At 45.9% G+C, this 27,184-nt stretch overlaps 1 protein-coding gene and 1 long non-coding RNA gene across 3 annotated transcripts in view; both read left to right on the forward strand.

Moving 5' to 3' along the window:
• Positions 1 to 11,811, forward strand: part of stxbp2 (syntaxin binding protein 2) — a 72,491-nt gene extending 60,680 nt beyond the window's left edge. For both annotated transcript variants that reach the window (XM_072491069.1, XM_072491070.1), the window contains exons 12-19: positions 792 to 857; positions 1,336 to 1,416; positions 2,107 to 2,245; positions 4,170 to 4,276; positions 5,511 to 5,609; positions 6,018 to 6,103; positions 6,941 to 7,098; positions 7,709 to 11,811. In XM_072491069.1, the coding sequence (XP_072347170.1) occupies positions 792 to 857; positions 1,336 to 1,416; positions 2,107 to 2,245; positions 4,170 to 4,276; positions 5,511 to 5,609; positions 6,018 to 6,103; positions 6,941 to 7,098; positions 7,709 to 7,788 (816 nt within the window). In that variant the 3' untranslated portion in view covers positions 7,789 to 11,811. The remainder of the gene's footprint in view (positions 1 to 791; positions 858 to 1,335; positions 1,417 to 2,106; positions 2,246 to 4,169; positions 4,277 to 5,510; positions 5,610 to 6,017; positions 6,104 to 6,940; positions 7,099 to 7,708) is intronic.
• A 5,179-nt stretch (positions 11,812 to 16,990) lies between these two features.
• On the forward strand, positions 16,991 to 26,969 carry LOC140403391 (uncharacterized). Its single transcript, XR_011938293.1, has 4 exons — positions 16,991 to 17,128; positions 20,890 to 21,166; positions 24,504 to 24,652; positions 26,472 to 26,969. It is a non-coding gene; the product is annotated as an uncharacterized lncRNA (long non-coding RNA).
• The last annotated feature ends 215 nt before the right edge of the window (positions 26,970 to 27,184 follow it).

Here is a 27,184-nt window from a genome sequence, read left to right on the forward strand (position 1 = left end):
CAGGACTTAAATTATGGAACGTGTCCCTGATCTCCTAAAATACGCGAACCTTAGATCAGACTTAGCATCACTTAAGCATTCTCAATTTACTATTTCCTCTTCTCAACTGCTGGTGTCTAGTGTGGCAATCAATTCATAAATGCAAAGGGAGTTGACTCTCTACTTTGTTGTTTATGAGGCCTCTGTCTTTTGAATTTCCCTGTGAGGAACAGAAATCTGACTGTTCCAAATTTGAATTTGCCCCTCTGGATTCAGATTTGGTTGTAAGTTAATGCTGATTTGAGATGGTATCCAATATAAATCTGTGCTGCCCATGGACATGCATGTGTGCTGACACCCTAACCTTTAATGCCTGAATTTGCTGTCATGCCCACTTGTTTTGTGAACATCAGACTAATGTATAACTTTCAGCACCACAATGCAAAGCATGTTGCGGTAATGGGACCCTCACTGAAGTAATTGCATTGGACTTGAAACGTTTCTTTGTACTGACCTTTAGAAACGTTTGTATATAATTACAGCAAGCTGAGGGATCACTGACTAAGTAGACCATCAAAGCAGAAAGTCATTCAGTACCCCAAATGTTTGCCCTGTTTAACCCGGTCTCTGGATTACTAATCCAGTGACAATACACCACCATCTCTTGGTTGCCAAGTGTGGTCACGATCAGATTCAGCAAGCAGCCCAGCACTTGGTATTGAAACAGCCACATTGAGCCTCTAGCCCCTCAAAGGGAAGGGGAGAGAATTGCATTTTTTTAAAGTGTCAAACACATTTGTCTTTTCTTTCAGGCCAATCTGCGGGATCTTTCTCAAATGCTAAAAAAAATGCCTCAGTATCAGAAGGAGCTCAGCAAGGTGAGTACCACTGTTGTTTACTATCTCCATGACCAGGGTAGAGAACAAATGAGCAATTTGACTGGAGCTGGAATATTGGAGGAGAGAGAATTTAAAATGGCCAATAAATTGCACCCTGTTGAACAAACTGTACCAACCAGCCTGATGTTTTCAATAGTTAGAACGGGCAAGTTCTGAATTTTTTAAAACCCTATTTAAATTTAATGAATGCATACCACCTACAAGAAGCAGCAAAAATTATGATTTATGGGGTTTGCAGTATTTTGGAATCTGACTGAACCTTCAGTAGGAGATGGGAACAGAATGCAATACAAAAACTTGTGATTCTTCACTGTTTAAACTTCAAGCTATTTCCCTTACAATTAACTTTATTTTACATTCAAGGTCAGGATCCCCATTTTATGCACTGTAGTCCTATTATTTCTCAGTTATCTGCACCCCTGAGGCGTGATGTCCTTCCTTTTGTTTTTCCTTCCAGTACTCCACACACTTGCATTTGGTTGAAGACTGCATGAAGCACTTCAAGGGTTCAGTTGAAAAGATGTGTAAAGTGGAGCAGGTCAGTACATCTGAGAGTATGTGCTCGTCTGGAGTCCATGTTTGTGGCACGGGTAATAGTCACTTGAGTGCCGGCGACAATAAGCGATATTTGAAGTCATTTAAATTTTCAATTCATTTCCCGGGATGTAGCATTTATTGCCCATCCCTAATTATCCTTGAACTGAGTGACTTGCTAGGGCATTTCTGAGGCAGTAAAGAGGCGACCACATTGCTGTGGGTCACATAGCCCTAGAACTTTTCAGCACGGCAAGAGGCCCTCCGGCCCATTGCGTCTGCACTGCCCATCCAGCACTCAGCTATCCTAATCTCATTTCCAGCACTTGGCCAGACCAGGTAAGGATGGCAGATTTCCTTCTCCAAAGGACATGAGTGAACCAGATGGGTTTTCACAATGATCGCCAATGGTTTCATAGACTTTTAATCAGATGTTTTTATTACCGTGTGCATTACCGGATTGCTAGTTCAGTGACAATACCAGAACATCTCTTTCTCCCCCCCCCCCGTCCCTCCCTCCCTCCCCATACTTGCTGCCTTTCAAAGTGTGTCTGATCATATTTTGATATTTCTGGGATACATTATGAACTGCTATAAAATTGAAATCTTCTTTGCAATTGCTTTATATGGTAACCTGTATTATGTAGAATATTTGTACATCAGATTAACAAGATACATTTGTTCCTACAAACAGGACCTTGCTATGGGGACTGATTCCGAGGGCGAGAAGGTCAAAGATCCCATGAAAATAATTGTGCCGATCTTGCTGGATGCTAACATCAAATCATATGACAAGATCAGGATTATCCTGCTATACATCTTCCACAAACATGGTACAGTATAACTTGCAGAAAATGCCATTTTTATATTCCATTCAAATAGTTTTACATTGCCCAGAGGTCATCAATTTCCACACAACAGACCAGTTTGTTTTAGCATTGATGTGGCGAATCTTTCGTGTTGGCTCAGTGTAAGACTGTAGCATAACTTTGTAGTAAATAAGTTGACAACCGGTATCGTTTAGGCACGGTTTGAGATTGCTTCAGTGAGGCAGAGAGGCTTTGTGGCAACACAATTTAAGAAGTGGGCTGATGAACTGGGCTGCAGGGCAGCTTGGAATAGGCCTCTTTCCTCTGCCTCCCGTGTTTAAATCCAGCCAGATTGATGCCTCTTCTGGTTGCACTGATGTAGCGTGAAGTGGATTCGGGCAGTCCATTCCCTCTGGCGGTCATAAGCCTACATTTGGCCCAAATTCTCTGTTGTCCATGTTTTTCGATCAAAATGTTTATGTAGTAAATAGGTGGAGGTAAGTAGGTGCTCTATTGAGATGGGAGCCGAGACACATTACAGGGTAAGAGTAGGGGGGAGGTAAATAGGTACTCTATTGAGATGGAGGCCGAGGCACATTACAGGGTAAGAGTAGGTGGTGCTGTAATCTGCATTGTACTGAGCAATACCTAACCTGGGAGTGTTTGTTATTGGCGCTGGCTGTCTGAAAAGAACAAGCATTCCTTTCGGTGGAATTAACATCTCGAGTTTGAACACAAAAAAATTATAAAAGCATTTTTAAATAAAAGATGAACTGATGTGATTTGACAAATGTTTAGCAAGTAGTATGGTGACTCTTTTGAGTTTGTAGAAAGTCTCTTAAATATCCGATAAGTCTCGTTTAAATTTGAACATGTGTATTAAATCATATACACCGTTATTCAGTTCAATGTGATGTCCACCCTTACAATCCTCCATTTCTAGCTGCCCAGTCACACTGTAGTTTAACAGGGATGTGTTATCGTATTCATTCTCAATGCTGAGTTAATTGGTCTCAGTCAGTGTTGGGTTTTGGAGCTTTCGGGCTGTGGAGCACAGTGCCATTCACCGCTGACCGCTGTCCAATTACCCCTGCTGAAGGTCATTGTGTGGGTGTTGGATAAGGATAAGTGCGGGATCAGTGGGGGTTGTCTTCCCCGTGTAAACAGCCTGCCAGCGTTTCTCATTGCAACACATGGCGGACTCTGATGGGGCTTGACAGTGTAGATGCTGAGAGTGTGTGACCATCCCACTCCCAAGCTAGAAAGTCTAGGACGAGGGGCCACCGATGGGGATGTCTCTGGAGAGGGGCCAGCCACTTAAGACTGAGACAAGGTGAGGTTTGGTGGGAAGTGAATCTTTGTAATGTTCTACCCCAATAAGGGTACCATCTCTCGCAGGGTAAGTTTGGTATGGGGTCTAGTAGAAAGTGCAGCCAGGAGAGGTGGGGCATTTGCTGCCAAAGTTGTAGGAGGGCACAGACCGGTATAGAGAGGGTACTGCACTTGCACGGGATTTAAAGGCCTGAATTACAAGACAAACCGTATCTCAGATCCATGCAATTCGGGGCACTGATCTTTCAGGACAATCTCTTAAAATAAGGGACAATTGGTCACCCTGCCCCAAGAGGGTTGAGTCGGTGAGTATAGTCGAGGCTGAATTGCTTCGATTTCTGGGCACTAAGGGAACGGAGGGATAGGGCGGGAATGTAAGCTTGAGATCTAAGACCAGCCATGATCTTATTGAGTGTGCAGGCTTGGGGGACCGACCATAAGGCCTACCCCTTATTTTCTCTCTCCTCTTGTATTCAAAATCCACTGATGTGAGACCAATTACTTAATTGGTCCTTGTGGAAGATTTTGTTAGGTATTGGGGGAAAGCTATCAGAAATATTTTCTTTATTATTGTGTTTTTATTATCTAATTTCCTTTGGCTATTTGGTCATTTCAGGGATCACAGAAGAGAACCTCACCAAACTTATACAGCACGCAAATATCCAGGAAGACAGCAATATCATCCGCAACTATCAGAATCTGGGCGCGACAATCATAGCTGGGGTACGCGTTACTTAAATTGACCAACTTTCATTTTTTTATTTTGCTCTAAACTTGTGTAGCAAAACATTTAAGTTTCTTGATCAACGACATAAGAATTTAGTTTACCCGATGTTTAACTGTTGGGCAGTCCCAGTAATCTCTGTGAGTCTAGCTGTAACTAGTACGTTCCTACATTGTGTGGTTTAAGCTTTATGATGATAAGGCCGGCTGTGCAGAGATCAGGGCGCCCTTTAGAAAAGACACCCTGAGGGCAGCGCAGTGGTTAGCACTGCTGCCTCACATCACCTAGGACCCGGGTTCGATCCTGGCCCTGGGTCACTGTCCGGGTGGAGTTTGCACATTCTCCCCGTGGCTGCGTGGGTTTTTGGTGACAAACTTGTTAGATCACCAGTGAGGGGCGTAGGAAATCGGGGAAACAGGCAGGTGCAAAATCGCCATCTTAGGAGGGATGCTACAAGGCAAAATGGGGGCGGTGATGGGGCAAGTAAACACAAGGTGAGGTAGAAAAATGTTAAGTTGGTTGTAATAAATTTGATTTTACTACTTGTTGCAGGTTCAGCTACATGTCAACATTACAAAATGTGATTATGTTGCGCTACAACTTAGGAACACTCATTGTTGCATCACTGAGATATTGAGCGGGATTTAACTGCGAGCATGTGTAGCCTCGGCCAAGGCCGCACATGGCCCTGTTTTGTGCACTGAGCATCCCAATCTCTGGAGCCCCTGAAGCAACCCCTCATTATCCTTACTTTCTCCAAGAAAAATGCCAGGGTGCCCAGATAGCACCAGCTGTGCCATGGCACCACCCTGTCCAAAGGGCATTCACCTGGGGGCCTGCGATCCCCTGGGAGATCCGGCGCCGCCGTTCGATCTTTCCCGTTAACTGGCATCGCATCAGCTATTTGTGAAAACTGGGAGGTCAGCGAGCGATGGAGTTCAGAGGTCACTTGGGTGAGCGCTACAAACGGAGGACATTTCTTTTGACGATCAATAAAAGGAAATAGGATTCAGAACTTACGACTTGGTTGATCGGGGCTTCGGCGATCCATGCTGTCTAGTCGAGGACCAGAAAAAATCTTTAAAGTGGCGAAGTAGGTTTGGGGCAAATGTGGAAATGCTTTTGGACTTGTCAACTTTACTTCAGATCACAAAGAAGTTGAGGTATTTTGAAAACTTTGGCGCCTGAAATTGGAGAAGTTAACGTCTTTTTTTTTTAACCTCACTTCCTAAGAGCGGATCATCTTCAAAGTCTAAACCAGAAAGAAAATTGCGAACCGAATCAACTTATCAGCTGTCCAGGTGGACTCCAGTCATCAAAGATATTATGGAGGTACAATGATTGTAGTGTGAACAAATGTGGCCACCGACCTAGACAGGAAGCCGTTCGTTTGATTACTGTATACTTGCTGATCAGAGAAAGTGAGAAGTGTTTCTCCATCTTACTCCTTGCTGATGCCTCGAGGTTTCTAAGCAACATGAGATCTATTTCTGAGGATGAGTAAAATTGGAGGGAGAAAATAGTGTTTTTAAATTTGTCTGAATGTTTGAAGTTGCGAAGATGGGTATGCATGATGGACGGAGTGATGCAATTCATGAATGTCTCTGTTGGGCGTTGCCCATTGATTAATAAAGTTCAAGTGTTGTAACACCTGATCGGAAAAGTGAATTATTCCATGTTGCAAATCCTCCGCTTTGCAGCAGTCTGCTGTTTTGACGTGACAATTTGTAATCCATATAGGAAGCGACAGAAGAAAAGCTTTGCAAAAAGCAATGGCCGTTCGTGTCGGACCCTGCCCCGAGCACAGCAACTCAGACAGCCGTGAGGTATGTGAGCGACGAGCCCCCTGCATCCGTTCTGCTGGGACTGAAAACTCTTTCAATTGGGCCCTGTCTCATCTTGTTTGGAGAAAACATCACTTTCTTATTTGTAGTCGTGCTGTGTAAAGTTAACATGCGTATTAGAGAGGGTATGGATAATCTAGAAATCGTTACGGATCTCGTAATCCTGAGAACAGGAGTTAAAAAACCACCCCGGCTGTTTGAGATTTTAAATTGAATTTTTATTTTTATTTGGAGTACCCGATTCATTTTTTCCACCTAGCCTGCACATCTTGGGTTGTGGGGGCGAAGCCCCCACACACGCTGGGAGAATGTGCAAACTCCACTCGCAACGTGACCCAGAGCCGTGATCTAACCTGCTGCCTTTATCTGATTTGGCCTTTATGTGCCTCTAGTGCCACACAGATGTGGCTGATTTTTACCTGCCCCCTAGCAAGCTACTCAGTCGCATCAAACCATTACTCGAGGCCGTTAGGATGGCTGAGTGCCATTTCGAACTGAGTCGCAGTCGGTGTTAACCCTCTACTTCTCAGCCAGCCTGTGTACTAAATCTCCTGTGTGAAGGTATCCTGCACTTGTAGACTGATTAAATGACAGAAGTCCTCTGCCAGTTCTCAGAAAGGGATTTTAACAGCCCCCAGTAGACCGATAAGATGGTCGTTGCCATCTGCCCAATGTGATGTTTTATCCCTTCATTATGGGGATGTGAATGTTTGCATGTTTGTTATCCCCCAACATCGAGGCTCTACAGCCCTGAGACGAACCTTTTGGTAATAGCATGTGGGAAAACTTTAATGCAGTGAATTCTGTTACTTCCTCAAGCGCCCGCTTTGGTCATTGGCACAAGAACAAGACTCCGACAGAGTACAGAACTGGGCCCCGACTCATTGTTTTTGTTATTGGAGGGGTTTCTATGTCTGAGATGCGCTGCGCGTACGAAGTAACAAAAGCCACCGACAACAAATGGGAGGTGTTGATTGGTAAGTTCTGTCAGCTTTGTTACTTTCTGTGTGGAGTTTCAACCATCATTGGTCCTGTTTAGAAATACATTGAACCTTCGTGCAAAACGTTTTAACTCTCACGCTTACAGCGGACACAGTTTAGAACTGAGGTGAGAATTGACGTTGTTTGCCAAAGAGATGGAAGTAGGGTGGGAATAGTTTTAATTTATTTATAGACGATAACGAACCACCTCCAAGCTCGTGACCAAGAGTACAGCAGGATTATTCCCCCAGTGCAAAGCAGTGAGTGGAGGAAGAGTATGAAATGAAGCTGGGGCAGCACTTATTCGCCAAATGATAAGTGGGTTGTGAAATAAATGGCTTGGGAATCCCAAGTGGGGGGCTACTGGAACTGGGTCAAGAGCAACTTAATGCATTCAGAAGAGAGAAGGGATTGAAAGGTATGATGCAGACCTAGTAGAGCCATTTTGATCTGTAAAACAGTTGGTTTCTGGGGCTAAAGGCTTTTTCCTTCGCCTGAAAATGTTTCTGTAGGAGAGCCCCTCTTCAGAAGGGGTCAGCTTGGGTAAAATATCCTGTAGTTTGATCAATGCTGGAACAATATGCCTGTCGTTTGCCTCCACCATAGGCTCCACTCACGTCCTGACGCCTGAGCGATTCCTGGACAGTCTGAAGAACTTGGACAAGCCTCTGGAGACTCAAAGCTGAAAGTTCTGTTTGGACGTTCTCAATCTTGCCGCCAGCCTGTAATTTTCCAACTGTGATTAAACCCACAGGAAAGTGGAATAGTGACTCTAAATCAACTGGTTGTATGTTAAGCTCACAGAATTAGATGTAATTATTTATTTATCTTTAAATTGAAGTGTACAGTTGTGTCCCTCCTTTAATTGTCAAGCGTGGGTGCATCAGTACTAATTTACTTGCCACTTGGTGAGTTGGACATTCGGCCTTCTCTTTCCTTCTGCCCTTCCAAACTAATTTTTTTTCCCCTCTTGGAAGATGCAGACTCCGGCCTGGGCTGTGATTCATAATGGGCTGTGATTCATAAAATGGCATCTTGTACCTTCAATCCTTCCCTCGTCTGATGTGTCTGCTTCCAACCAAAAAACATTTCTTGTTGAATAATTTTAACTTGGGAGCAAGTTTGCTGTCATACGGTTTAGGGGACCTCCTTGGTCCATTCCCTGGCCTGTATTGCGTTTGCCCAACTTGGCCTGGTTGAAAACTGGAGTTTGTACAATTGACCATTAACACCTGGGCTTGGGAGCGAGGGGCCAGCCTTGTTTCCTCCTGCCCAAGCTGCCCCCCCGCCCAATCTCTCCATTTCCTTGTCTGTACACCTCCATATCGTAACAAACCTGTTGAAGTTAACTCCTCCCCACCCTTTGCTGTTAAAGCCTTTAACTAGCAGAAATTAATCCTAACAAGGGCCTTGCAGCACCTTTGGTATAGAAGAAGTGCTGAGATTGCAACTGTTGTAACTCCCGAGTACTGTCCAAAGAGCCACGGTGCAGTAAACCGGTGGAATGGTAAGGAGCACTGATGCTACCAGCAAGCTTGTGAAGTGCTTTGATTTCAGACTCGACCAAAGCTGGTAAGCAACTTGTTGCCTGACTGGTTGTTCTACGTCTGTCACAGCAGAGGTTTAAAAAGCCTTTTCAGTTCGCATATAAGCACATAGCGTGCCGACCGATGGAAACATCCCCGTGTTATTTTTACATTGTACATTTTAATGCACTTAGCATTGTTTGCAAACTGGAAGCAAGGACTAAATCATAAAGGATTGTATATTTATGGTGTGTTGCATAATCTCTTTATCTGCTTACAATTCTGCAATCCGAATAGGTAATTAAACTTATATTTTTAATTATTTAGGTTCAATAGGTTGGGATGAAGAAGGCCCTTCAGATCCATTGGATCTGACCCTTGCAGAATACCATTGCTGCAGCCTTGCTGTTATTGCTTTGTATAGGCATACGGACCTCTGTTTAGCATTTACCCAGCAACATATTAAATAATGAAAAATCGAATTTAGGACAAAATTATGTTGTTTTTTTAAGATCAAGCCTCGATGGGACAGATGTTGAGTTTTGTCATTGCAATCACAATAAGCAGATGTTAATCTAAGGTCAAAAAAGTCTATTGCAGATTATATGTAACAGTTTTCATATCTATAATATTTTCCATCACCAGTAATCCTCCATAAATTGGCAGCCTGTTGGATTGTGGTGATTTCCGTGCATGTTGATAGCACAGTGTTGGGCTCTCTCTGACCTATTCTTGGATTTTGTCATCTTCCCTCCTCTTTTAGAGCGGGTTCTGTCCATTCCCCTGATTTGTTTTGTTTGCAGTGAGCAAGTCATCTGCTACTATTGTCTTTGAGGCTGATTGAAGGAAATAGATGAGGGAGAACCAGACAAACTAATGCTCTAACCTTTACTTCTCTCTTCTCCTCAAGAGGAGAACGGTCTAACCCACCACCTCCATTGACACTGCCGTTCTCAGAAGCTTGCTGCATGTGGAGACCTGGTATAAACCTACACCCTCCCACATAGCACAGCATCCCATCAATGTAAAATAGGGAGACATTGAGTCAATTTCTATATCCTCGGAAAACTCGCTACTCTAACCACAGATATTTTAGTAACTTATTTACACCTGAGCCCTTGCCTCAAACCAAATAATGGAGAAAATGAGAGAAATCGCTATTGCTAGAATGAAGGCTTTCCTTTTACGGGAGTATTTTAGTTTGAATGAATCTGTTCGTAAGCTCCCTCGAGTGCGCGGTGCCTGGAGAATTCTTTTTTTCCACCTATCCCCAATTGAATCCGTTTTTTTTTTTTTTTTTTTTTCCCCCTGAGATATATAACTCGTCTTATGTTACCACCTGCAGTCCCTGGTGCTGCACAACTTTGGTCTGACACAAAGACGGCGCATTGCGATAGCCGCGCTTGCTGAACTTCACACTCGAGGGGATATTGAAACAACTGCAGCACAAAAGTTAGTCTGACACAAGTGTTGTCAAGACCTCCGCTCCCCCCCCCCCCGGATCACCACAGGAGAGGGACGATTCCGTTTACTTCATGCTACACCCTAATACTGAGACTGTTGGTGTAGATTGCATGAGTTCACTTTTTGTTTTTAAGCTTTATTGCACTAACTAAATACAGCCTCTGCACAAAGTTCCTATCACCGGACTGTATATGGGAATCCTTTCTTTGAACTTTGAACAATGCGTTCAATGTCTGTAAATTAGATTTTGAATGAAGGCCATAAACAAATTCATTTAATCTACACCTGAGATTCCTTTTACAAATGATATGTCGATGGTTTGGGTGGAACTTTCTGACCTCGGATAACAATGCAATCTTTATTGGAAGTATCGCTGCAAATATCTTGTCTGCTACTATTAGTTTTTGTGCATTGATCTGTGTGTTTATGCCATGTATTCGGTTTAGTTAAAATGTTAAAATGTAAGCTTTAAATTGCACATTCTCTCTCTTCTCCCCCCCACCCCCACCCCTAACACTGTTTTGAAAGGGATGTTAAACAGGATGGCATCTACATGCTGGGCTCTTAAAAGATTGATCAGATTTTTGAGTAAAGGAAATTTCTGAGACTCTTTTTCCCGTGCATATTCATTTACATTCTTTTAATAAGGCAGTGGTAAGCACCTGATGGTCTACGTAGCCATTTACAACTCAAGTCACTCTTGGGAAAAGTTGGTCATGTCTGGACAGACACTGGGTTTGTTTTGAATTGTGGCCTGTGTCTGGGGGAAGCTCTTCCACACCTTGTGCTAGCACACCAGCTCCTGTCTGAGGAGGATGCCCAAAGGCACAGGCAATAAGGTTCACTTTCTCATATTTAAACGGGTTCTGCAGTGAGGTCCTAGGTTTACCAGGACCTTTGTGCACTTTTTTTACGTCCAGCTTTACAATATGACGCCATACTCATGTAATGGATACTCTTTTACCCCCAACCCTCCCTTCCGTTTTCCCCAGATGACCATCACACCATTTAGCTTCTTCACAGTTTTTGAGTTCAATCAGTACTTTGTGCGCGCTCTCGTTCTCGTTCTCGCTCGCTCTCGCCTGCCCTCGCTCCTTCATGCCCTCTCTCGTTCCCTCTCTTTCGTGCTCGCTCCCGTTCCCCCTCTTTCGTGCTCGCTCTCTTTCCCTCTCTTTTGTCCTCGTTTTTGTTCCCGCTCTTTCGTGCTCGCTCTCGTTCCATCTTTTTCGTGCTCGTTCTCTTTGTCTCTCTGTCTATTGCGTGCTCGTTCTCTTTGTCTCTCTGTCTATTGCGTGCTCGTTCTCTTTCTCTCTCTGTCTCTATTGCGTGCTCGTTCTCTTTCTCTCGTCCTGTTGCCACTTTAGATTGGTGTACACCATATAACAGTCTTAACATTGCTGTTTATAAAACTGGCTTACCTTAACTGATTGATCTGAGGTCAATCACTATTTATGAAGTGCTCTCTCTCTCTCTTGCCATGGAGCAGTTCATCATATATCTTGATTGGGGAGGGGGCTAATTAACTCTATTCTCTGACCTATTTAAATCTTTTGTTATCCAGCATGTAATCTGCTCATAGATTCAGTGTATTTAATTTCATTGTGTTCCTGATTTATCTAGATGGCAAAAGTTGATGTAAATATTTTCTCTTTAGTAGCCAGAATAACTTTTGTATGTATATGCATTTTAACTAAAACCCAATAAACTCTGTTTATGCTGTGTGTGTGTGATCCAACTTGTATGTAACCAGTTGCCTTTTTTGGTATTTCCTTGGTTGTTTCTAACTCTCTGTATATTATATATTTATAGTTTAAAAAAAAAAAGATCTTGCATTTATGTGGTGCTTCTGCCAGCTCACTGTCTTAAAGCATTTCGTATCTAAATGTGGCTCCAGTCTGCACACATGTCTCCAATAAATGTCCACATAATGTGATCCTCCCTCCTCCCTCGGCACCTGACTTTCCCTACGACTCATATCCATGCCCTTTTTTGTGGCCGCTATCCTGTAAAGTGACAAGAAATATCTCTATATGCAGCTGTTGCTGGGATTTATTGACCATTCCTAGATTTAGATTTTTTTTTTAAATTTAGCATGCCCAATTAATTTTTCCAATTAAGGGGCAATTTAGCGTGGCAAATCCACCTAGCCTGCACATCTTTGGATTGTGGGGGCGAAACCCACGCAAACACGGGGAGAATGTGCAAACTCCACACGGACAGTGACCCAGAGCCAGGATCAAACCTGGGACCTCGGCGCCGTGAGGCAACAGGGCTAACCCACTGCCCCACCGTGCTGCCCTGACCATTCCTAGATGCCCCTTAGGAAAAGAGACGGTGAACTGCTGCCTTGAATGCCTGCAGTCCCTGGGCTATTGGTATGCTCAGTGCTGTTCGAGAAGGAGTCCCTTGATTTTCTGCCAGTGGCAATGAAGGAATGACAATGTGTTTCAAGGTTGGGATGCTGTGAGCCTTGGAGGTGGTGCTGTCACATACATTGGCTGCTCTTGGCCTTCTAGGGTGGAAGTTACTAGCTTAGGAGGTGATAAGGGCATTGGTGGGCTACTGCAGTGTATCTGCAACCAACCATTCTGCCCCTGTGGTGGAAGGAGTAAATGTTTAAGGTGGTAATGGGGTCATTGAGCTGCTTGTGTAGTTTGAGCTGCACTCATCCTGGGAAGGGGAGACATTATGCTCCTGACTTGTGCAGGTGATGGGCTTTGGGAGTCAGGAAGTGAGTCACTCGCCACAGACTACCCAGCCTCTAACTTCCTTATGTCCAGTAAGTTTCTAGTCAATGGTGATCCCCAGGATGTTGTTATTGGGGCACATCGTTAGTGACGTTGACTGTCATGGAGCAATGGTTAGACTCAGATGGTTGGTTGCATGGCACTGGTTTAGTACAAATGTCACTTATCCAATCCTGGATGTTGGACGAGTCTTCCTGATTGTGGGCATGGGCGGTTTCATTCTCTGAATGGAACTGAACTAGATCAGCATACATCCCCCAGTTCTGACCTATGATGGGGAAATGTCAATGATGAAGGCCATTGGCTGCTAAAGATGTTTGGCCTCGAAGTCTGCTTCATGAAACTCCTACAGCACTGTAGCATCATCTAACCAAACCTCTTTTCACTGATGTATATCCATTATACAATGAGGTGCCTAAACAACTACACAATACTCAACAAATGACATGAAACTTCATTGCTGCTTTTTCATTTAATAAATATACTTAGTACTTTTGACTGTAGGCTAAGAAACACCAGATTAAACCCACTAGTGGACATGAGAAATATCCTGAACAATGGTGGGGTGAGATCAGGAGGAAAGAACAGGGCCTGCTTTGATCATGTGTGGGTTAACCTGAGCTCTAGAACCATAACATTGCTACATTTGGCCCATCGAGTCTGTGCCGACCCTCTGGAAAGAGAACCCTATCCCCGTAATTCAGCCTAGCCTGCACATCTTTGGACACTAGGAGGCAATTTAGCCTGGCCAATCCAACCAATTGCACATCTTTGGACTGCTCTCCTACTCTGAATATGGGATCTTTCACATCCTCTGATTAAAATCTAATCCAGAAGATAGTAGCTCCGACTGTGCCACACTCCCTCCGTATTGTACTGAGGGGCGGCATCTAGATTTTTTTTCTTTTTTGCTCTAATCTCTAGCGTGGAACTATGCACCTATAACCTTGAGTCTGAGATGGGAGTGCTACACACACACACACCGCCATGGCCAACATCGAGTGACCTCTGACCATCTCCTTTCACTGCCTTGAGTTTTAATAGGAGCAAAGCCCCAAAACCTTGCGCTACAATCAAATCCAGAATTTGGGACACACTGAGCACTGGAATTGGTAGTTCACAAAAACAAACCAATTACAAAGCAAGGGAGAATAATTATGTCACGTTATTTTAATTTATAAAACAATGACCTATGAAGGAAAGTGGTGATGTCATAATACAATAAGCAGTTACATTGCAATGTGATAGAGAAACCTCTAGAGATCGTGCAGTGGTTTTCAGAATGGCACTTTTTATTTCCAATGTGGGGGAAAAAATGAAATTTTCTTTTATTTGTGTGTTGATTTGGAACCGACTCTATTGGTGTTATCCTGGTAAGTGTGAGTTCTGACTGTTTCAGGTTGTTGTTTGTAATGTGTCATAGAGCTACAGGTCAGTACAACAGGGCCATTCTGTGCTATTATTCAATTCCAGCCTTGGTCACTGTCTGGAGTTTGCAAGCGCTCCCCGTGTCTGCGTAGGTTTTCTCCAGTTTCCTCCCACTGTCCAAATATGATTGGATTGTCGAAGATAAATTGCCCCTTGGTGTCCAGGGATAATAATCTTTATTAGTGTCACAAGTAGGCTTGCATTAACACGAATTAAATTACTGTGACAATCCCCTAGTCTCCACACTCCCGAGGCCTGTTTGGGTACACGGAGAATTCAGAATGTCCAATTCACCTAACGGCATGCCTTTCGGGACATGGGGGAGGAAACTGGATCACCCGGAGGAAACCCATGCAGATACGGGGAGAACGTGCAAACTCCACACAGACAGTGACCTAAGCCGGGAATCGACCTCGGGTCCCTGGCACAGTAAAGCAAGAGAGCCGCAGGATGTGCAACTTAGGTTATGGGGATAGGTTGAATTGGACAGAGGAGTGGACATGGGTAAAGTGCTCATTCGAAGGGCTGAATGGCCAACTTCTGCGCTATGGGATTTTATGATTATGTGCCGACGGTGCAGCAAAATACAGCCGGATATCCCTTCAGGTGAAGTCTCTCCATTTAATCGGGCAGATCAATCATCTGCTGTTGCCGACCAACAACCCTCAAAACGTGCCAAAAGCAGGATAAAACCCAGAAATATGACTGCAGTACATTTGAAAATTTCAACACTTGGTGCGATGACCTTGGCGCATATGCTCATTATCCAGGTTTGCTGTGAAAATTAAAGGGATTTTTTGAAAGCACATTTTTGGGGAAGATATTTTCTTTTACAAATTTTGGGCATCCTGTACATTACAAATTACAAAAACACGTTACTTCAAATGGAATGTTACAGAAAGTGCATTAAAATGTAACCTTTCTCCATTTTGTGGTGCCTTTAATACAATTGGGGTTCAAGATATGCATTCAATGTCAGCCATACAACTCTCTGATGAAAGATTTCAAATTAAATGCTACACAAAATTCAATGGAGGCCAACTTTTCAGTCAGCATATTCCACCTCCAGGTGCCTCCATAAGATTTCAATATTGATATTTGCAGTGGGCATAGAACTGAGTGATTCTAAACCAATTCCAGCCCCGTGATGTACCATGATTGAAAGACCTTAGTCAGCAACCTTCCCTCATTGCGCCTTTGTGGCGGCTGCCCAAGCTTTAGTGCATCCCCAAGCACGTAGTCCTAGGAATATGCCAGTCTGCAACACTCGGCCAAAGACACATCTTTACACTGGAAGACCAGCAAGTTCCAGGCAGGCCAAAGATTCATTGAATTAATGGCCCTTCAGCCACAGTTGATGTTTATCTCCGTCTGCGTTCCCTGGGAACAGCCCGAGGAGCACCAAATCCAGTGGCAAGGGACTGCTCGGGATGAAACAACAAAAACCATTGTATCTGCTGATCTTTTTTTTTGTAAATGCACTTTCCATCAGAAGGTAGATAAGGGGCTTGTCCCCACCACAGCCACCTCAGGGGCAACATGCGGAAGGGGTGAGACTCTGGGCATTTAGCAAAGTTCTGACGGGGAGGATCTTTCTCGCAACCAGCCAAGCTACATGTTGGTGCTTGTTTGAAAGTTCTGGAGATGAGGCCTTCTGCCAAATGACTGACAGTCAGATTGGGGAGCCATCCGACAAGATCTACCGTCCCCATTTCCTGCAGGGTCTCAAGGATGTTAGTGCCTGATAGACTTGTGATCAGAAAATGTTTGATGCATAAATATGTCCGCAAGGGATAGCTGGTATGACATGGTCCAACTGCTTGGAGCGTTCAGCAGCAACATGGCCAGACCCATCCTTTGCAACATAAAATATCTCACCATGGACAGCAATTCCCTTAGAATGGGTTTTTGGGTCTGCACTTTTACAATGCCAAAAAAATAGTAAAATTACACAAACACTAGCTCGATTCAATTCCCATCTTTCATTCACAGTTTTTCTAGTAGAAAATGACATCTAGGATGTCTGTCCTTCCTTAACCTACTCCCACCCCATCTTCCTGCCTAATTTGTGCTGGTTGTGGGCTAGCTAAAATTAGCCAATGGTTCCAGTGGCATAAATCTGCACAGTTTAGTTACACGGTGCCTGATAATTCATCTGGGATCGTTGTGACTGTTTTGGCTTTGAAATGAGTGTAAAAGGTGGGCTGCGGAGGTCTTGTGATGCAGTTGGTTAGCATCCCTGCCTCTGAGCCAGATGATCCCGTTTCAAGTCCCGCCTCAGGGCTTGATGGCCGAGGAAGGTGCGCTCGTAATGCGGCCAAACAGGTTTCAGTGTCAACCTGCAAAATCTTCCCAAAACGTGGCAATGGCTGACGGTAAGAGTGGGAGGGCCCACGACCAGCCATGCTCAATGTGGAGTGGCTAGAAGCCTCTGGTGACCTGTTCCAGGAAAGATCTCGCTGTGGAAACAGACAAAAGTAAGCCATGTGCACCACTAAGTGTGGGAAGAGACCAACAACTAGGCTGTACCTGCTTCTGATTCCGTACAATACAAATGTGGCATATTTAGATAGTGGCCGAGTGATTACACGCAATGTGAGCTTTCCTTTGAGGCGGAATCTGATAGACCATTTGTTTTAAAAAGTGGACACAGGGTCCTGAACCTCACAAATAAATCTCTGCTAAGCTTTTACAGGATGTGGTGTGCCAAATATAAAATATGAAAACAACTTTGACAGAGAGATTCGTCCTGGAGAGTTTCCGTGGCAAGTCCAATTGCAATTTAATTGGAAGTATCTGTGCGGTGGTGTTATTTTGGATAGATGGTGGGTTTTGACAACAGCACACTGCGTTTTCATGTTGTAAGTATCACTGCGTTTTTGGGACGTTCATACTTCTTTTCTTCCCTGCTGGGATTTATAAGCAACCTGCAACAGGGAGCGGCACAGAGGTTAGCACTGCTGCCTCATGGCGCCGAGGACCCGGGTTCGAATCCCGGCCCCGGGTCACTGTCCGTGTGGAGTTTGCACATTCTCCCCGTGCCTGCATGGGTCTCGCCCCCACAACCCAAAGACCTGCAGGCTAGGTGGATTGGCCACGCTAAATTTCTTCATAATTTAATTTTAAAAAGCAACCTGCAATAATTCCCAATCAACAGAAAGTAGGTTCTAACTGAATGTACGATTACCTAATTACGTCAATGCCAGGGTCTGGAATGACGAGATAGTGAGAAGTTACTCCTATTGGTGGTAGGATTAAGATCCAGAGGGCACAGATTTAACATAATTGGCACAAATTTTAACAATGGTAACCTGAAGAAAAGCTATTTTACGCAGTGAAGGGCTAGAGTCTGGAGTGCGCTGCCTGAGAGTGTGGTGGAAGTAGGTCCAGTCAAGGGGGAATTTGATTGTTATTTGGAAAGGAAGATTGGGGCTAAGGTGTTGGCTTGGTGGGTTATTGTTACTGGGCTGGTTATCCACAGACCCAGGGTATTACTCTGAGGACCCAGGGTCGAATCCTGCCGGATTGGGGGTTTAAACCCATGCAGCTGGCACCAATATTCGGCGGGGGTGGGAATCGCGTCGCGTCGCGCCGCTTGGCGGCCCCCCGGCGATTCTCCGGCCCGCGATGGGCCGAAGTCCCGCTGCTGGAATGCCTGTCCCGCCGGCGAGAATCAAACCACCTTTTGAACAGCGGGACAAGGCGGCGCGGGCGGGCTCCGGGGTCCTGGGGAGGGCGCGGGGCGATCTGGCCCCTGGGGGTGCCCCCACGGTGGCCTGGCCCGCGATCGGGGCCCACCGATCCGCGGGCGGGCCTGTGCCTTGGGGGCACTCTTTTCCTTCCACCTTTGCCATGGTCTCCACTATGGCGGAGGCAGAAGAGACCACCTCCACTGCGCATGCGCGGGGATGCCGTGAGCGGCCGCTGACGCTCCCGTGCATGCGCCGCACGGCAAAGTCATTTCCGCGCCAGCTGGCGGACACCAAAGGCCTTTCCCGCCAGCTGGCGGGGCGGAAATCAGTCCGCCGCGGGCCTAGCCCCTCAAGGTGAGGGCTCAGCCCCTCAAGATGCGGAGAATTCCGCACCTTTGGGGCAACGCGATGCCAGACTGATTCGCGCCGTTTTTGGCGCCGGTCGGCGGACATCGCGCCGATTGCGGAGAATCCCACCCCAGGTTTGTGCTTGAGGTGCTGTTACCTACAGGGCTACAAACCAAGAGCTGGATGGTTAAATCAGCCAGAGTAGTTCTTTCATAGAACACCTGAACGAGGAGCAGGAGTGGGCAATTTAGCCTCTCAAGCCTGCTCCACTGTTCAATACGATCATGGCTAATCTCATCATGGCCTAAACTCCACTGTCCTGCCTGTTCTCCATAACCCTTCAACCCATTCCCAATTAAAAATCTGACTAACTCCTCCTTAAATTTACTCACTGTCCCAGCATCCACCGCACTCTGGGGTAGCGAATTCCACAGATTCACAACCCTTTGGGAGAAGTTTCTCTTCAACTCTTTAAATTTGCGACCTCTTATCCTGAGACTGTGACCTCTTGTTCTGGAGTGTCCCGCAAGAGGAAACATCCCCTCCACGTCTACTTTATCCACACCTTTTATCATCTTGTATACCTCAATTTGATCTCCCCTCATTCTTCTAAACTCTACAGAGTATAGGCCAAAACTGTTCAATCTCTCCTCATACGGCAAACCCCTCATCTCTGGAATCAATCTAGCGAACCTCCTCTGAACTGCCTCCAATGCCACCACATCTTTCCTCAAAGAAAGGGACCAAAACTGTGCACAATACTGCAGGTGCGGTCTTACCAAAAATCTGGTATAGGTGCAACAACACTTCCTTACCTTTATACTCTTCCTTTAGCTATAAATGCCAATGCCCCATTTGCTTTCTTTATTTTTTAAAATCATTTTATTAATTTTTCCAATTAAGGGGCAATTTGCATTGCCAATTCACCTACCCTGCACATCTTTGGGTTGAGGGGGTGATACGCACACAGACCGGGGGTGGGGGGAGAAGAGAATAGAATGTGCAAACTCCACATGGATAGTGACCGGGAGCCAGAATCAAACCCGGGTCCTCGGGGCCATGATAGATAGATAGATAGAATTTACAGTGCAGAAGGAGGCCATTCGGCCCATCGAGTCTGCACCGGCTCTTGGAAAGAGCACCCTACCCAAGGTCAACACCTCCACCTTATCCCCGTAACCCAATCTAACCTTTTGGACACTAAGGGGCAATTTAGCATGGCCAATCCACCTAACCTGCACTTCTTTGGACTGAGAGAAAACCGGAGCACCCGGAGGAAACCCACGCAGGCACGGGGAGAAAGTGCAAACTCCACACAGGCGGTACTCCGAGGCCGAAATTGAATCTGGAACCCTGGAGCTGTGAGGCAGCAGTGCTAACCACTGTGCCATCGTGCTGGGATAGATTCAGAACAGATCTAGCAAATCAAGACTGGGCATCCATGAAGTGCTGTGGATCAGCGAGTCCGACACCCCCAAATATAGTCCCCAGGGGACTGGGTTCTCGGTCCAATTGTAACACTGTCGCGATGGTGCTAAAGAAGGTGCTCCAGAACTTCCTCAGATTTAGGCAGGACCAAAACATGTTCGTATGATTAGCCGACCCCCTCCCACACCTTCCACGAATGTCCTCAACCCCTTCGATGATTTTAAAAAGCATTAAATGATAAAGATCGTCTTAGGCAGATAGTAGAAAAGGGATCAAATCCACTCCCAAAAAGTGGGGAGTAAAGTGGATGATGAATGGGGCAGCTAGGTGGGAAATTGTGTTGGCTGAAATTGCTAAGTTCAGATACTAGAACACGAGTAAAATACTGCAGGTTCTGGAACCTGGAACAAAAACAGAAGTGCTGGAAAAATCTCCACAGGTCTGGCAGCATCTGCATCTGTGGAGAGAGAGAGAATGGAGAAAATATTTTCTCTCTCCATAGATGCTGCCAGACCTCCAGAACTTTCTGTTTAGGTTAAGGTACTAGGGGTGGACTTGATTTTCAGCAACCACACGCGTTCGCATGGGCGGTACGGTAGCACAGTGGTTAGCACAGCTACGGGGAGCCGGGTTAATACCCGGCTTGGGTCACTGTCCATGCGGAGCCTGTTCGTATTCCCCGTGCCTGCGTGGGTTTTCTCCGGGTGCTCCGGTTTCCTCCCACAAGTCCCGAAAGACGTGCTTGTTAGGTGAATAGAACATTCTGAATTCTCCCTCTGTGTACCCGAACAGGCGCCGGAGTGTGGCGACTCGGGGATTTTCACAATAACTTCATTGCAGTGTTAATGTCTAGTGTACCCAATTCATTTTTTCCAATTAAGGGGCAATTTAGCGTGGCCAATCCACCTACCCTGCACATCTTTGGGTTGTGGGGGCGAAACCCACGCAGACACGGGGAGAATGTGCAAACTCCACACGGACAGTGACCCAGAGCCGGGATCGAACCTGGAACCTCGGCGCCGTGAGGCAGCAGTGCTGACCACTGCGCCACTATCCTGCCCTCGGACTTGTGACAATAATAAAGATTATTATTATTCGTCTTCATTCTTTGTTGAAACTCCATTTTAATACTTGCTTTTCTCATTATTCCACAGCTCCCGGGAACTCAACCCGAATTTAGTTATCATCGCTGGGACACTTCAGCTGGACGACGTGCAGATTATTTACAAGGTTCACAAAATCATTGTGCACAAGTATTTTGTGCGCGATTTGCTTGGGGTTAGAATCCCTGACCACGACATTGCTCTCGTTCTGGTGAGAGGGCCACTTATGTTCAACAACCTGGTGTCACCAGTCTGCCTGCCAGATGACCGGCACTTCGATATGGAAACTGTGAACAACTGCTGGGTTACTGGGTGGCAACTAAAAAGTGTAGGTAATTCATTTGAGTTATTTTTCAGAAAATATTTTATTGAAGCATTTGTAATTTTCACAGTTTACAGTTCAACGCTTTAACACTCCTTAAACAACCGCGTGGGCCGACCCACACAAAAAACCTAAAAACAATGTCCCCTACTACCCCCGCCCTATTTCCTAATTATCCGAGTCGGGCGAACCCCTGAATTGATCCTCTCAAGGCGAAACTTTCCAGCCTGAGAAACCCCGCCATGTCACTAACCCACACTCCTGACTTTGGAGGCTCCGAGCCCCTCCACCCCAGCCAAATCCGTCTCCGGCCCACCAGGGAGAAGAAGGCCAGGACATCGGCCTCCCTTCCCCCCTGGGCCCCCCGGATCTTCCGATACCCCAAATATTGCCAATTCTGGACTGGGAGTCACCCTCCCTTCCAGGACCTCTGACATGACGTCCGCAAATCCCTGCCAGAATCGCCTCAACTTCGGGCACGCCCAGAACATATGTACATGATCCGCCGGGCTTCCCCCACAGCGTCCATACCTATCCTCCACTTCCTCAAAAAACCTGCTCATCCGGGCTACCGTCATGTGGGCCCTAGGAACCATTTTGAACTGGATTCAGGTTAAGTCTGGCACACGATGAGGATGAAAACTCTTGTCAAAGCCTTTTCCCATAATTCGATTTCCAACTCTCCTCTTCCCACTTCATCAACTCCTTATATACCTCCGAGACCCTCCCCTCCCCAACCCCTGTTTTGACATTACCTTATCCTGTAGTCCCCTCAGAGGGAGGCGAGGAAAGCTTGGAATTAATTTGAGTTGTCTTCCAATGATGTCTGTGTTTCTTTGCCCTCTTGGTAACCTGTCCAGCATTGTTACGGTACCCGGACCAGATGAGAAACCCCAACAATCAAAATCTTTCCGTTTGTAAACTGTGAGGAGAGAATTCCTCGCCTCAGGAGTGATTCCACTGACAAATAGAGATTTTTAAAAATTAGAACAAACTTTATTATCCCTACTGCGCTGAGGACCCGGCTTCGATCCCGGCTCCGGGTCACTGTCCGTGTGGAGTGTGGTAGTCACCGCTAAGTAGTAGTACATGTATTATGGTAAGGCCCGTATAGTAGTGGTACATGGGTAAATCCCTGCCTGCTGGCTCCGCCCAGTAGGCGGGGTATAAATGTGTGTGCTCACCGGTGCTGCAGCCATTCTGGTTCCAGCTACAGGAGGCACAACATCTTTGCTCAATAAAGCCTCGATTATTCCACTACTCTCGTCTTTGTGGTAACTGATAGTGCATCATGGAGTTTGCGCATTCTCTCCGTGTCTGCATGGGTCTCACCCCCACAACCTAAAGATGTGCAGGGTAGATGGATTGGCCACGCTGTAATTGCCCCTTAATTGTAAAAAAAATAATTGCGTACTCTAAATTATTTTTTTTTAAACTTTATTATTAACACAGAATTTACCCCATTAACATCAAAGAAAAACCAACTTTTCAATTAACAGTTAAATGGTTCTTTAAAAAATTAAAGATCTTTGAGCTCACTTTCCCATCTACTTCTCAACTTGCCATTGAGCAAAATCCACACACACAGGTCAAATACCACTTATTAATAAAGTTAACACTCAGTGGCTTACAGATTTATTCACAAAGTCCTTCGGAGAGAAGCTTTCAGATGTCAGTCTGAGAAACATACATAGAACATAGAACATACAGTGCAGAAGGAGGCCATTCGGCCCATCACGTCTACACCGACCCACTTAAGCCCTCACTTCCACCCTATCCCCGTAACCCAATAACCCCTCCTAACCTTTTTGGTCACTAAGGGCAACTTATCATGGCCAATCCACCTAATCTGCACGTCTTTGGACTGTGGGAGGAAACCGGAGCACACGGAGGAAACCCACGCAGACACGGGGAGAACGTGCAGACTCCGCACAGACATTGACCCAGCAGGGAATCGAACCTGGGACCCTGGCGCTGTGAAGCCGCAGTGCTATCCACTTGAGCTACCGTGCTGCCCCACATACCTCCTTTCCTCAGAGCCCAGAGCAGAACTCTAAAAGTGAAACTAAAAACAGCAGACACGGGGTAGGGCTGAAAACGAAACTAAAAACAGACACATCCCCTCCCATAAGTGACATCACAACCTGCCAGCTGTTTTTTTTAATAATCTTTAGTATTGTCACAAGTAGGCTTACATTAACACTGCAATGAAGTTACTGTGAAAAACCCCTAGTCGCCACATTCCGGCGCCTGTTCGGGTACACAGAGGGAGAATTCAGAATGTCCAAATTACCTAACAGCACGTCTTTCGGGACTTGTAGGAGGAAACCGGAGCACCTGGACACAGGGGGAACGTGCAGAATCCACACAGACAGTGACCCAAGCCGGGAATCAAACCGGGGAGCCTGGCATTGTGAGGCAACATTGCTATCCACTGTGCTACCATGCCTTGCCTTTATTAGCAGAGGCATAAAATACAAGAGAGGGGCGGTCATGGCAATAATAAAGATTATTAGTAGTTGTGGTGATATGCATCACTGTAAATATACAAGGGGTTAATGTAGATACACTACAACTAAGTAAACACTACAGGGAGCACCGGAGATGTCATGACATGCAGACATACAGCTAATGAACACTTAGAATAGGACACAACCAATGAGCAGTCAAGACACCCAGAGGTGACACTACCACAAGGGGGCATTACAAAACCCATATATAAAAGGACAGGGCACACATGCTCTTTCTCTTTCCACAGGCGATACTTAGGGAGAAGGACAGGGGCAGATCAGAAGCATCACACCCACCACGTGGCTTAGAGCAGATTGGTTAGTTAGACTGAGTTACTATAGCAAGATTAGCAGGAGAGTCGAACTCATAGAGAACTGTGCTAATGGTTCAATAAATCACATTGAACTTACTTCAAAGTCTGGAGTATCTTTTGGTCAAAGCTGCATTGAGTTGCAGCCTGTGTTATCCCAGAGTATATAACACATCAATAGTAGTATTATATGCTTATTATTGCAGCACAGAGCTATCGATATGTGAACATGACGTTAAACCGATTAGACATTGAAAAAAGGTGCTAGATACTTGGGAAAGGGAGTTACGAAAGGCTATGGGAAGAGAACAGAGATATTGGGAAGGTGAAAAATCAGCCAATGGGAGGGTCTTAAATTCAGTGGGCATGGAAGTCAGGTACCTGGAATCTGTACGAGGTTTTGGTTATTACAACACTGTGATTTCTCTTCTCAAACGTTTGAACTCATCGCTTCCAAAAAGTCGGGCTTAAATACAGCTGATTTTCTTGTGGTTTTGACCCTGTTTTGCTTTGTGTGCACAGCCCGGGGTCCCATGCCTCCCATTTACCACATGGTGAAGGAGCATGTAAGATATCAGACGCTTGCCACCTGCGAGAAATTCTACCCTGAGAACCTGAGGAAAAACGTGATTTGCGTGACAAATTGGGGCAAGAAGCAGTCTCTGTGCATGGTAATGTTTTATTCAATGCTGGTCATTCTGTTATCCGAGAGCGATGGGGTGGGGAACCTCTGTATAAAGGTGACCCTAAGCGTCTTCCACAATTTGCCCCAAAGATAAACAGTTTTTCGCCATTTAGTAGTAGAATGAAGGGTAACCTGATTGAAACATGCTCTGTAGCGACTTGACAGGGGAGGTACGGGGAAAATGTTTCTCACGGCTGGGGAGTGTAGAACTAGAGTTCCCAGGGGTTGACCACATAGGACAGAGATGAGGTGAAATATCTTCACTCCTAGAGTTGTGAATCTTTGGAATGCTCTATCCCGGATGTCTGATGGGCGCTCAGCTGTTCAGTGTATTCAAGTGAGAGATCGATAGATTTTTGGATACAAAGGGATATGAGGGTAGTGTGGGAATGCGTCACAGAGGTAGAACATCAGCCATGATCTTACTGAATACAGAATAGGATTTGATGGGCCAAATGGCCTACTCTTCCTCCTGTTTCTTGTGTATTTATTAATTCCTCACAAACATTGTGCTACAGTTTCATGTATCTTATCTAAGTGACTATCTTTTCTTATCTGTGAGCCTAGGATGAGGAGTTTTCCATAAAATCCATCGGAGGCCATTCGGCCCGTCGAGTCTTCACCGGCCCTCCAAAAGAGCACCCTACTTAGGTCCACTCCCCCCAAACGGTCCCCGTAGCCCCACCTAACCTGCACATCCCTGGACACTAAGGGCAATTAGCATGGCCAATCCACCTAACCTGTGCGTCTTTGGATTGTGGGAGGAAACCGGAGCACCCGGAGGAAACCCACGCACACACGGGGAGAACGTGCAAACTACACACAGACAGTGACTCAAACCGGGAATCGAACCTGGGACCCTGTCGCTGCGAGGCACCAGTGCTAACCACTGTGCCACCGTGCCGTTTTGAAGGGGTATTTGTGAATTGGGTTGGATATTGGAGACATCTGAGGGCAATCTTGTCTGCGCTTAGTAATCACAGGTAGCTCTTGCTGGGAGTAGCCACCAGGTGCCAGTGCCCGACTTGATAAGATTTTCTTTCTTACCCCAGACGACTGAGGCAGATTGTAGTAACCACCTTGTCTCCACAGCCCGGGTCGGGAAATGTTTTTTTTTAAGAGAACTTGCCAGAATCTTACACAGAGAACAAAATTTAATAAAACATGGAGCAAGCTGGACTTTCATTGACCATTTCTGCTATTCCTCAACTGTGGATCGTCTGAGGGGAGGTTCTACACAGATGTTTCCGAACCCAGATTCCAAAGATAATTGAGGAAAATTCCAAAGTATTCATGTATCCCTATATGTTGATGAGGGGAAAGAATGGGATGTGATTTGCATTGCCCCACACGGTTGGATAGCCTGTTAGTGTTCATTGTGTAGCCTTCTATATAAAAAGTAAAGTGGCCTTAGTCCGGTGGAACAGTAGCACAGTGGTTAGCACTGTTGCTTCACAGCTCCAGGGTCCCGGGTCACTGTCTGTGTGGAGTCTGCACGTTCTCCCCGTGTCTGCGTGGGTTTCCTCCGGGTGTTCCGGTTTCCCCCCACAGTCCAAAGATGTGCAGATTAGGTGTTTTAGCCATGCTAAATTTCCCTTAGTGTCCAAAAGGAGGTTAGGTGGGGTTACTGGGATAGGGTGGAGGTGTCGGCTTGGGCTGGACATGTCACCACTCCTATATAGTGGCAACAGGTATGGGATGGGTGGCCATTGAAGACTGCCTGTTGAATTGTACGCACTAGGGTAAACACTTAAGGACTTTCCATTGTCTTCCAGTATTCCAGTTCCTTTTCTTTGCCCCCCTAGGGAGGTTACGGAGCCCCCCTGGAATGTCAGGACAAGCGCACCAAAATTTGGATAATAGCCGGGGCCGCGAGCTTCTGCAAACCATCGTGCAACTACACGGCCCTGTTCACCAGGTACTCCCACTACCTCAGCTGGGTGGAGACACGCACCATCTTGGCGGGGAGGCCGTTCATTCCCGTCGTACTTCCCCCGAAGCCAACGGCATCCTGCCAGAAGATTAGGCACTCCGCGGGCAGGAGCCTGAGAAGGAAACCGGAGAGGAAATGGGAAAGCCGGAGGAAATGGCGAAGGAGGCGACCGCACAAGGTCATCTTTGGGAGCAACTCGTCAAATTCGCAGCGGGACCCATGGCCAGCCCTTACCTGTCTCGCGCTGCTACTCCAGAAACTGAGTTAAATGCTTCACTGAAGCAGAGGTTATTGAATATTGAAAGGTTTCACTGTGAATTGTTTTCTTATAGTACTGGGCAAGCAGTCCTGTTGCCTTGAGTTCAATTCCCGCCGTGGCAAGTCTTGAATTCAACTCAATAAATCCAGTTATTTGTGGAAGTGTCTGCCTCCAATGATTATCCTCCCTGGAGTAGGCCTCAAACCTACGATCTTTTGACTCTGAGGCAGGAATGTTACCCACTGACCCAGAACATAACGGGCCGAATTCTCCGCTTGTCCCAGCTCCGTGCTTCTCTGCGGCGCGCCATTCGCAGACCGGGACTC

Source organism: Scyliorhinus torazame, chromosome 27 (assembly GCF_047496885.1).
Source record: "Scyliorhinus torazame isolate Kashiwa2021f chromosome 27, sScyTor2.1, whole genome shotgun sequence".
NCBI classification, from domain to species: domain Eukaryota; kingdom Metazoa; phylum Chordata; class Chondrichthyes; order Carcharhiniformes; family Scyliorhinidae; genus Scyliorhinus; species Scyliorhinus torazame.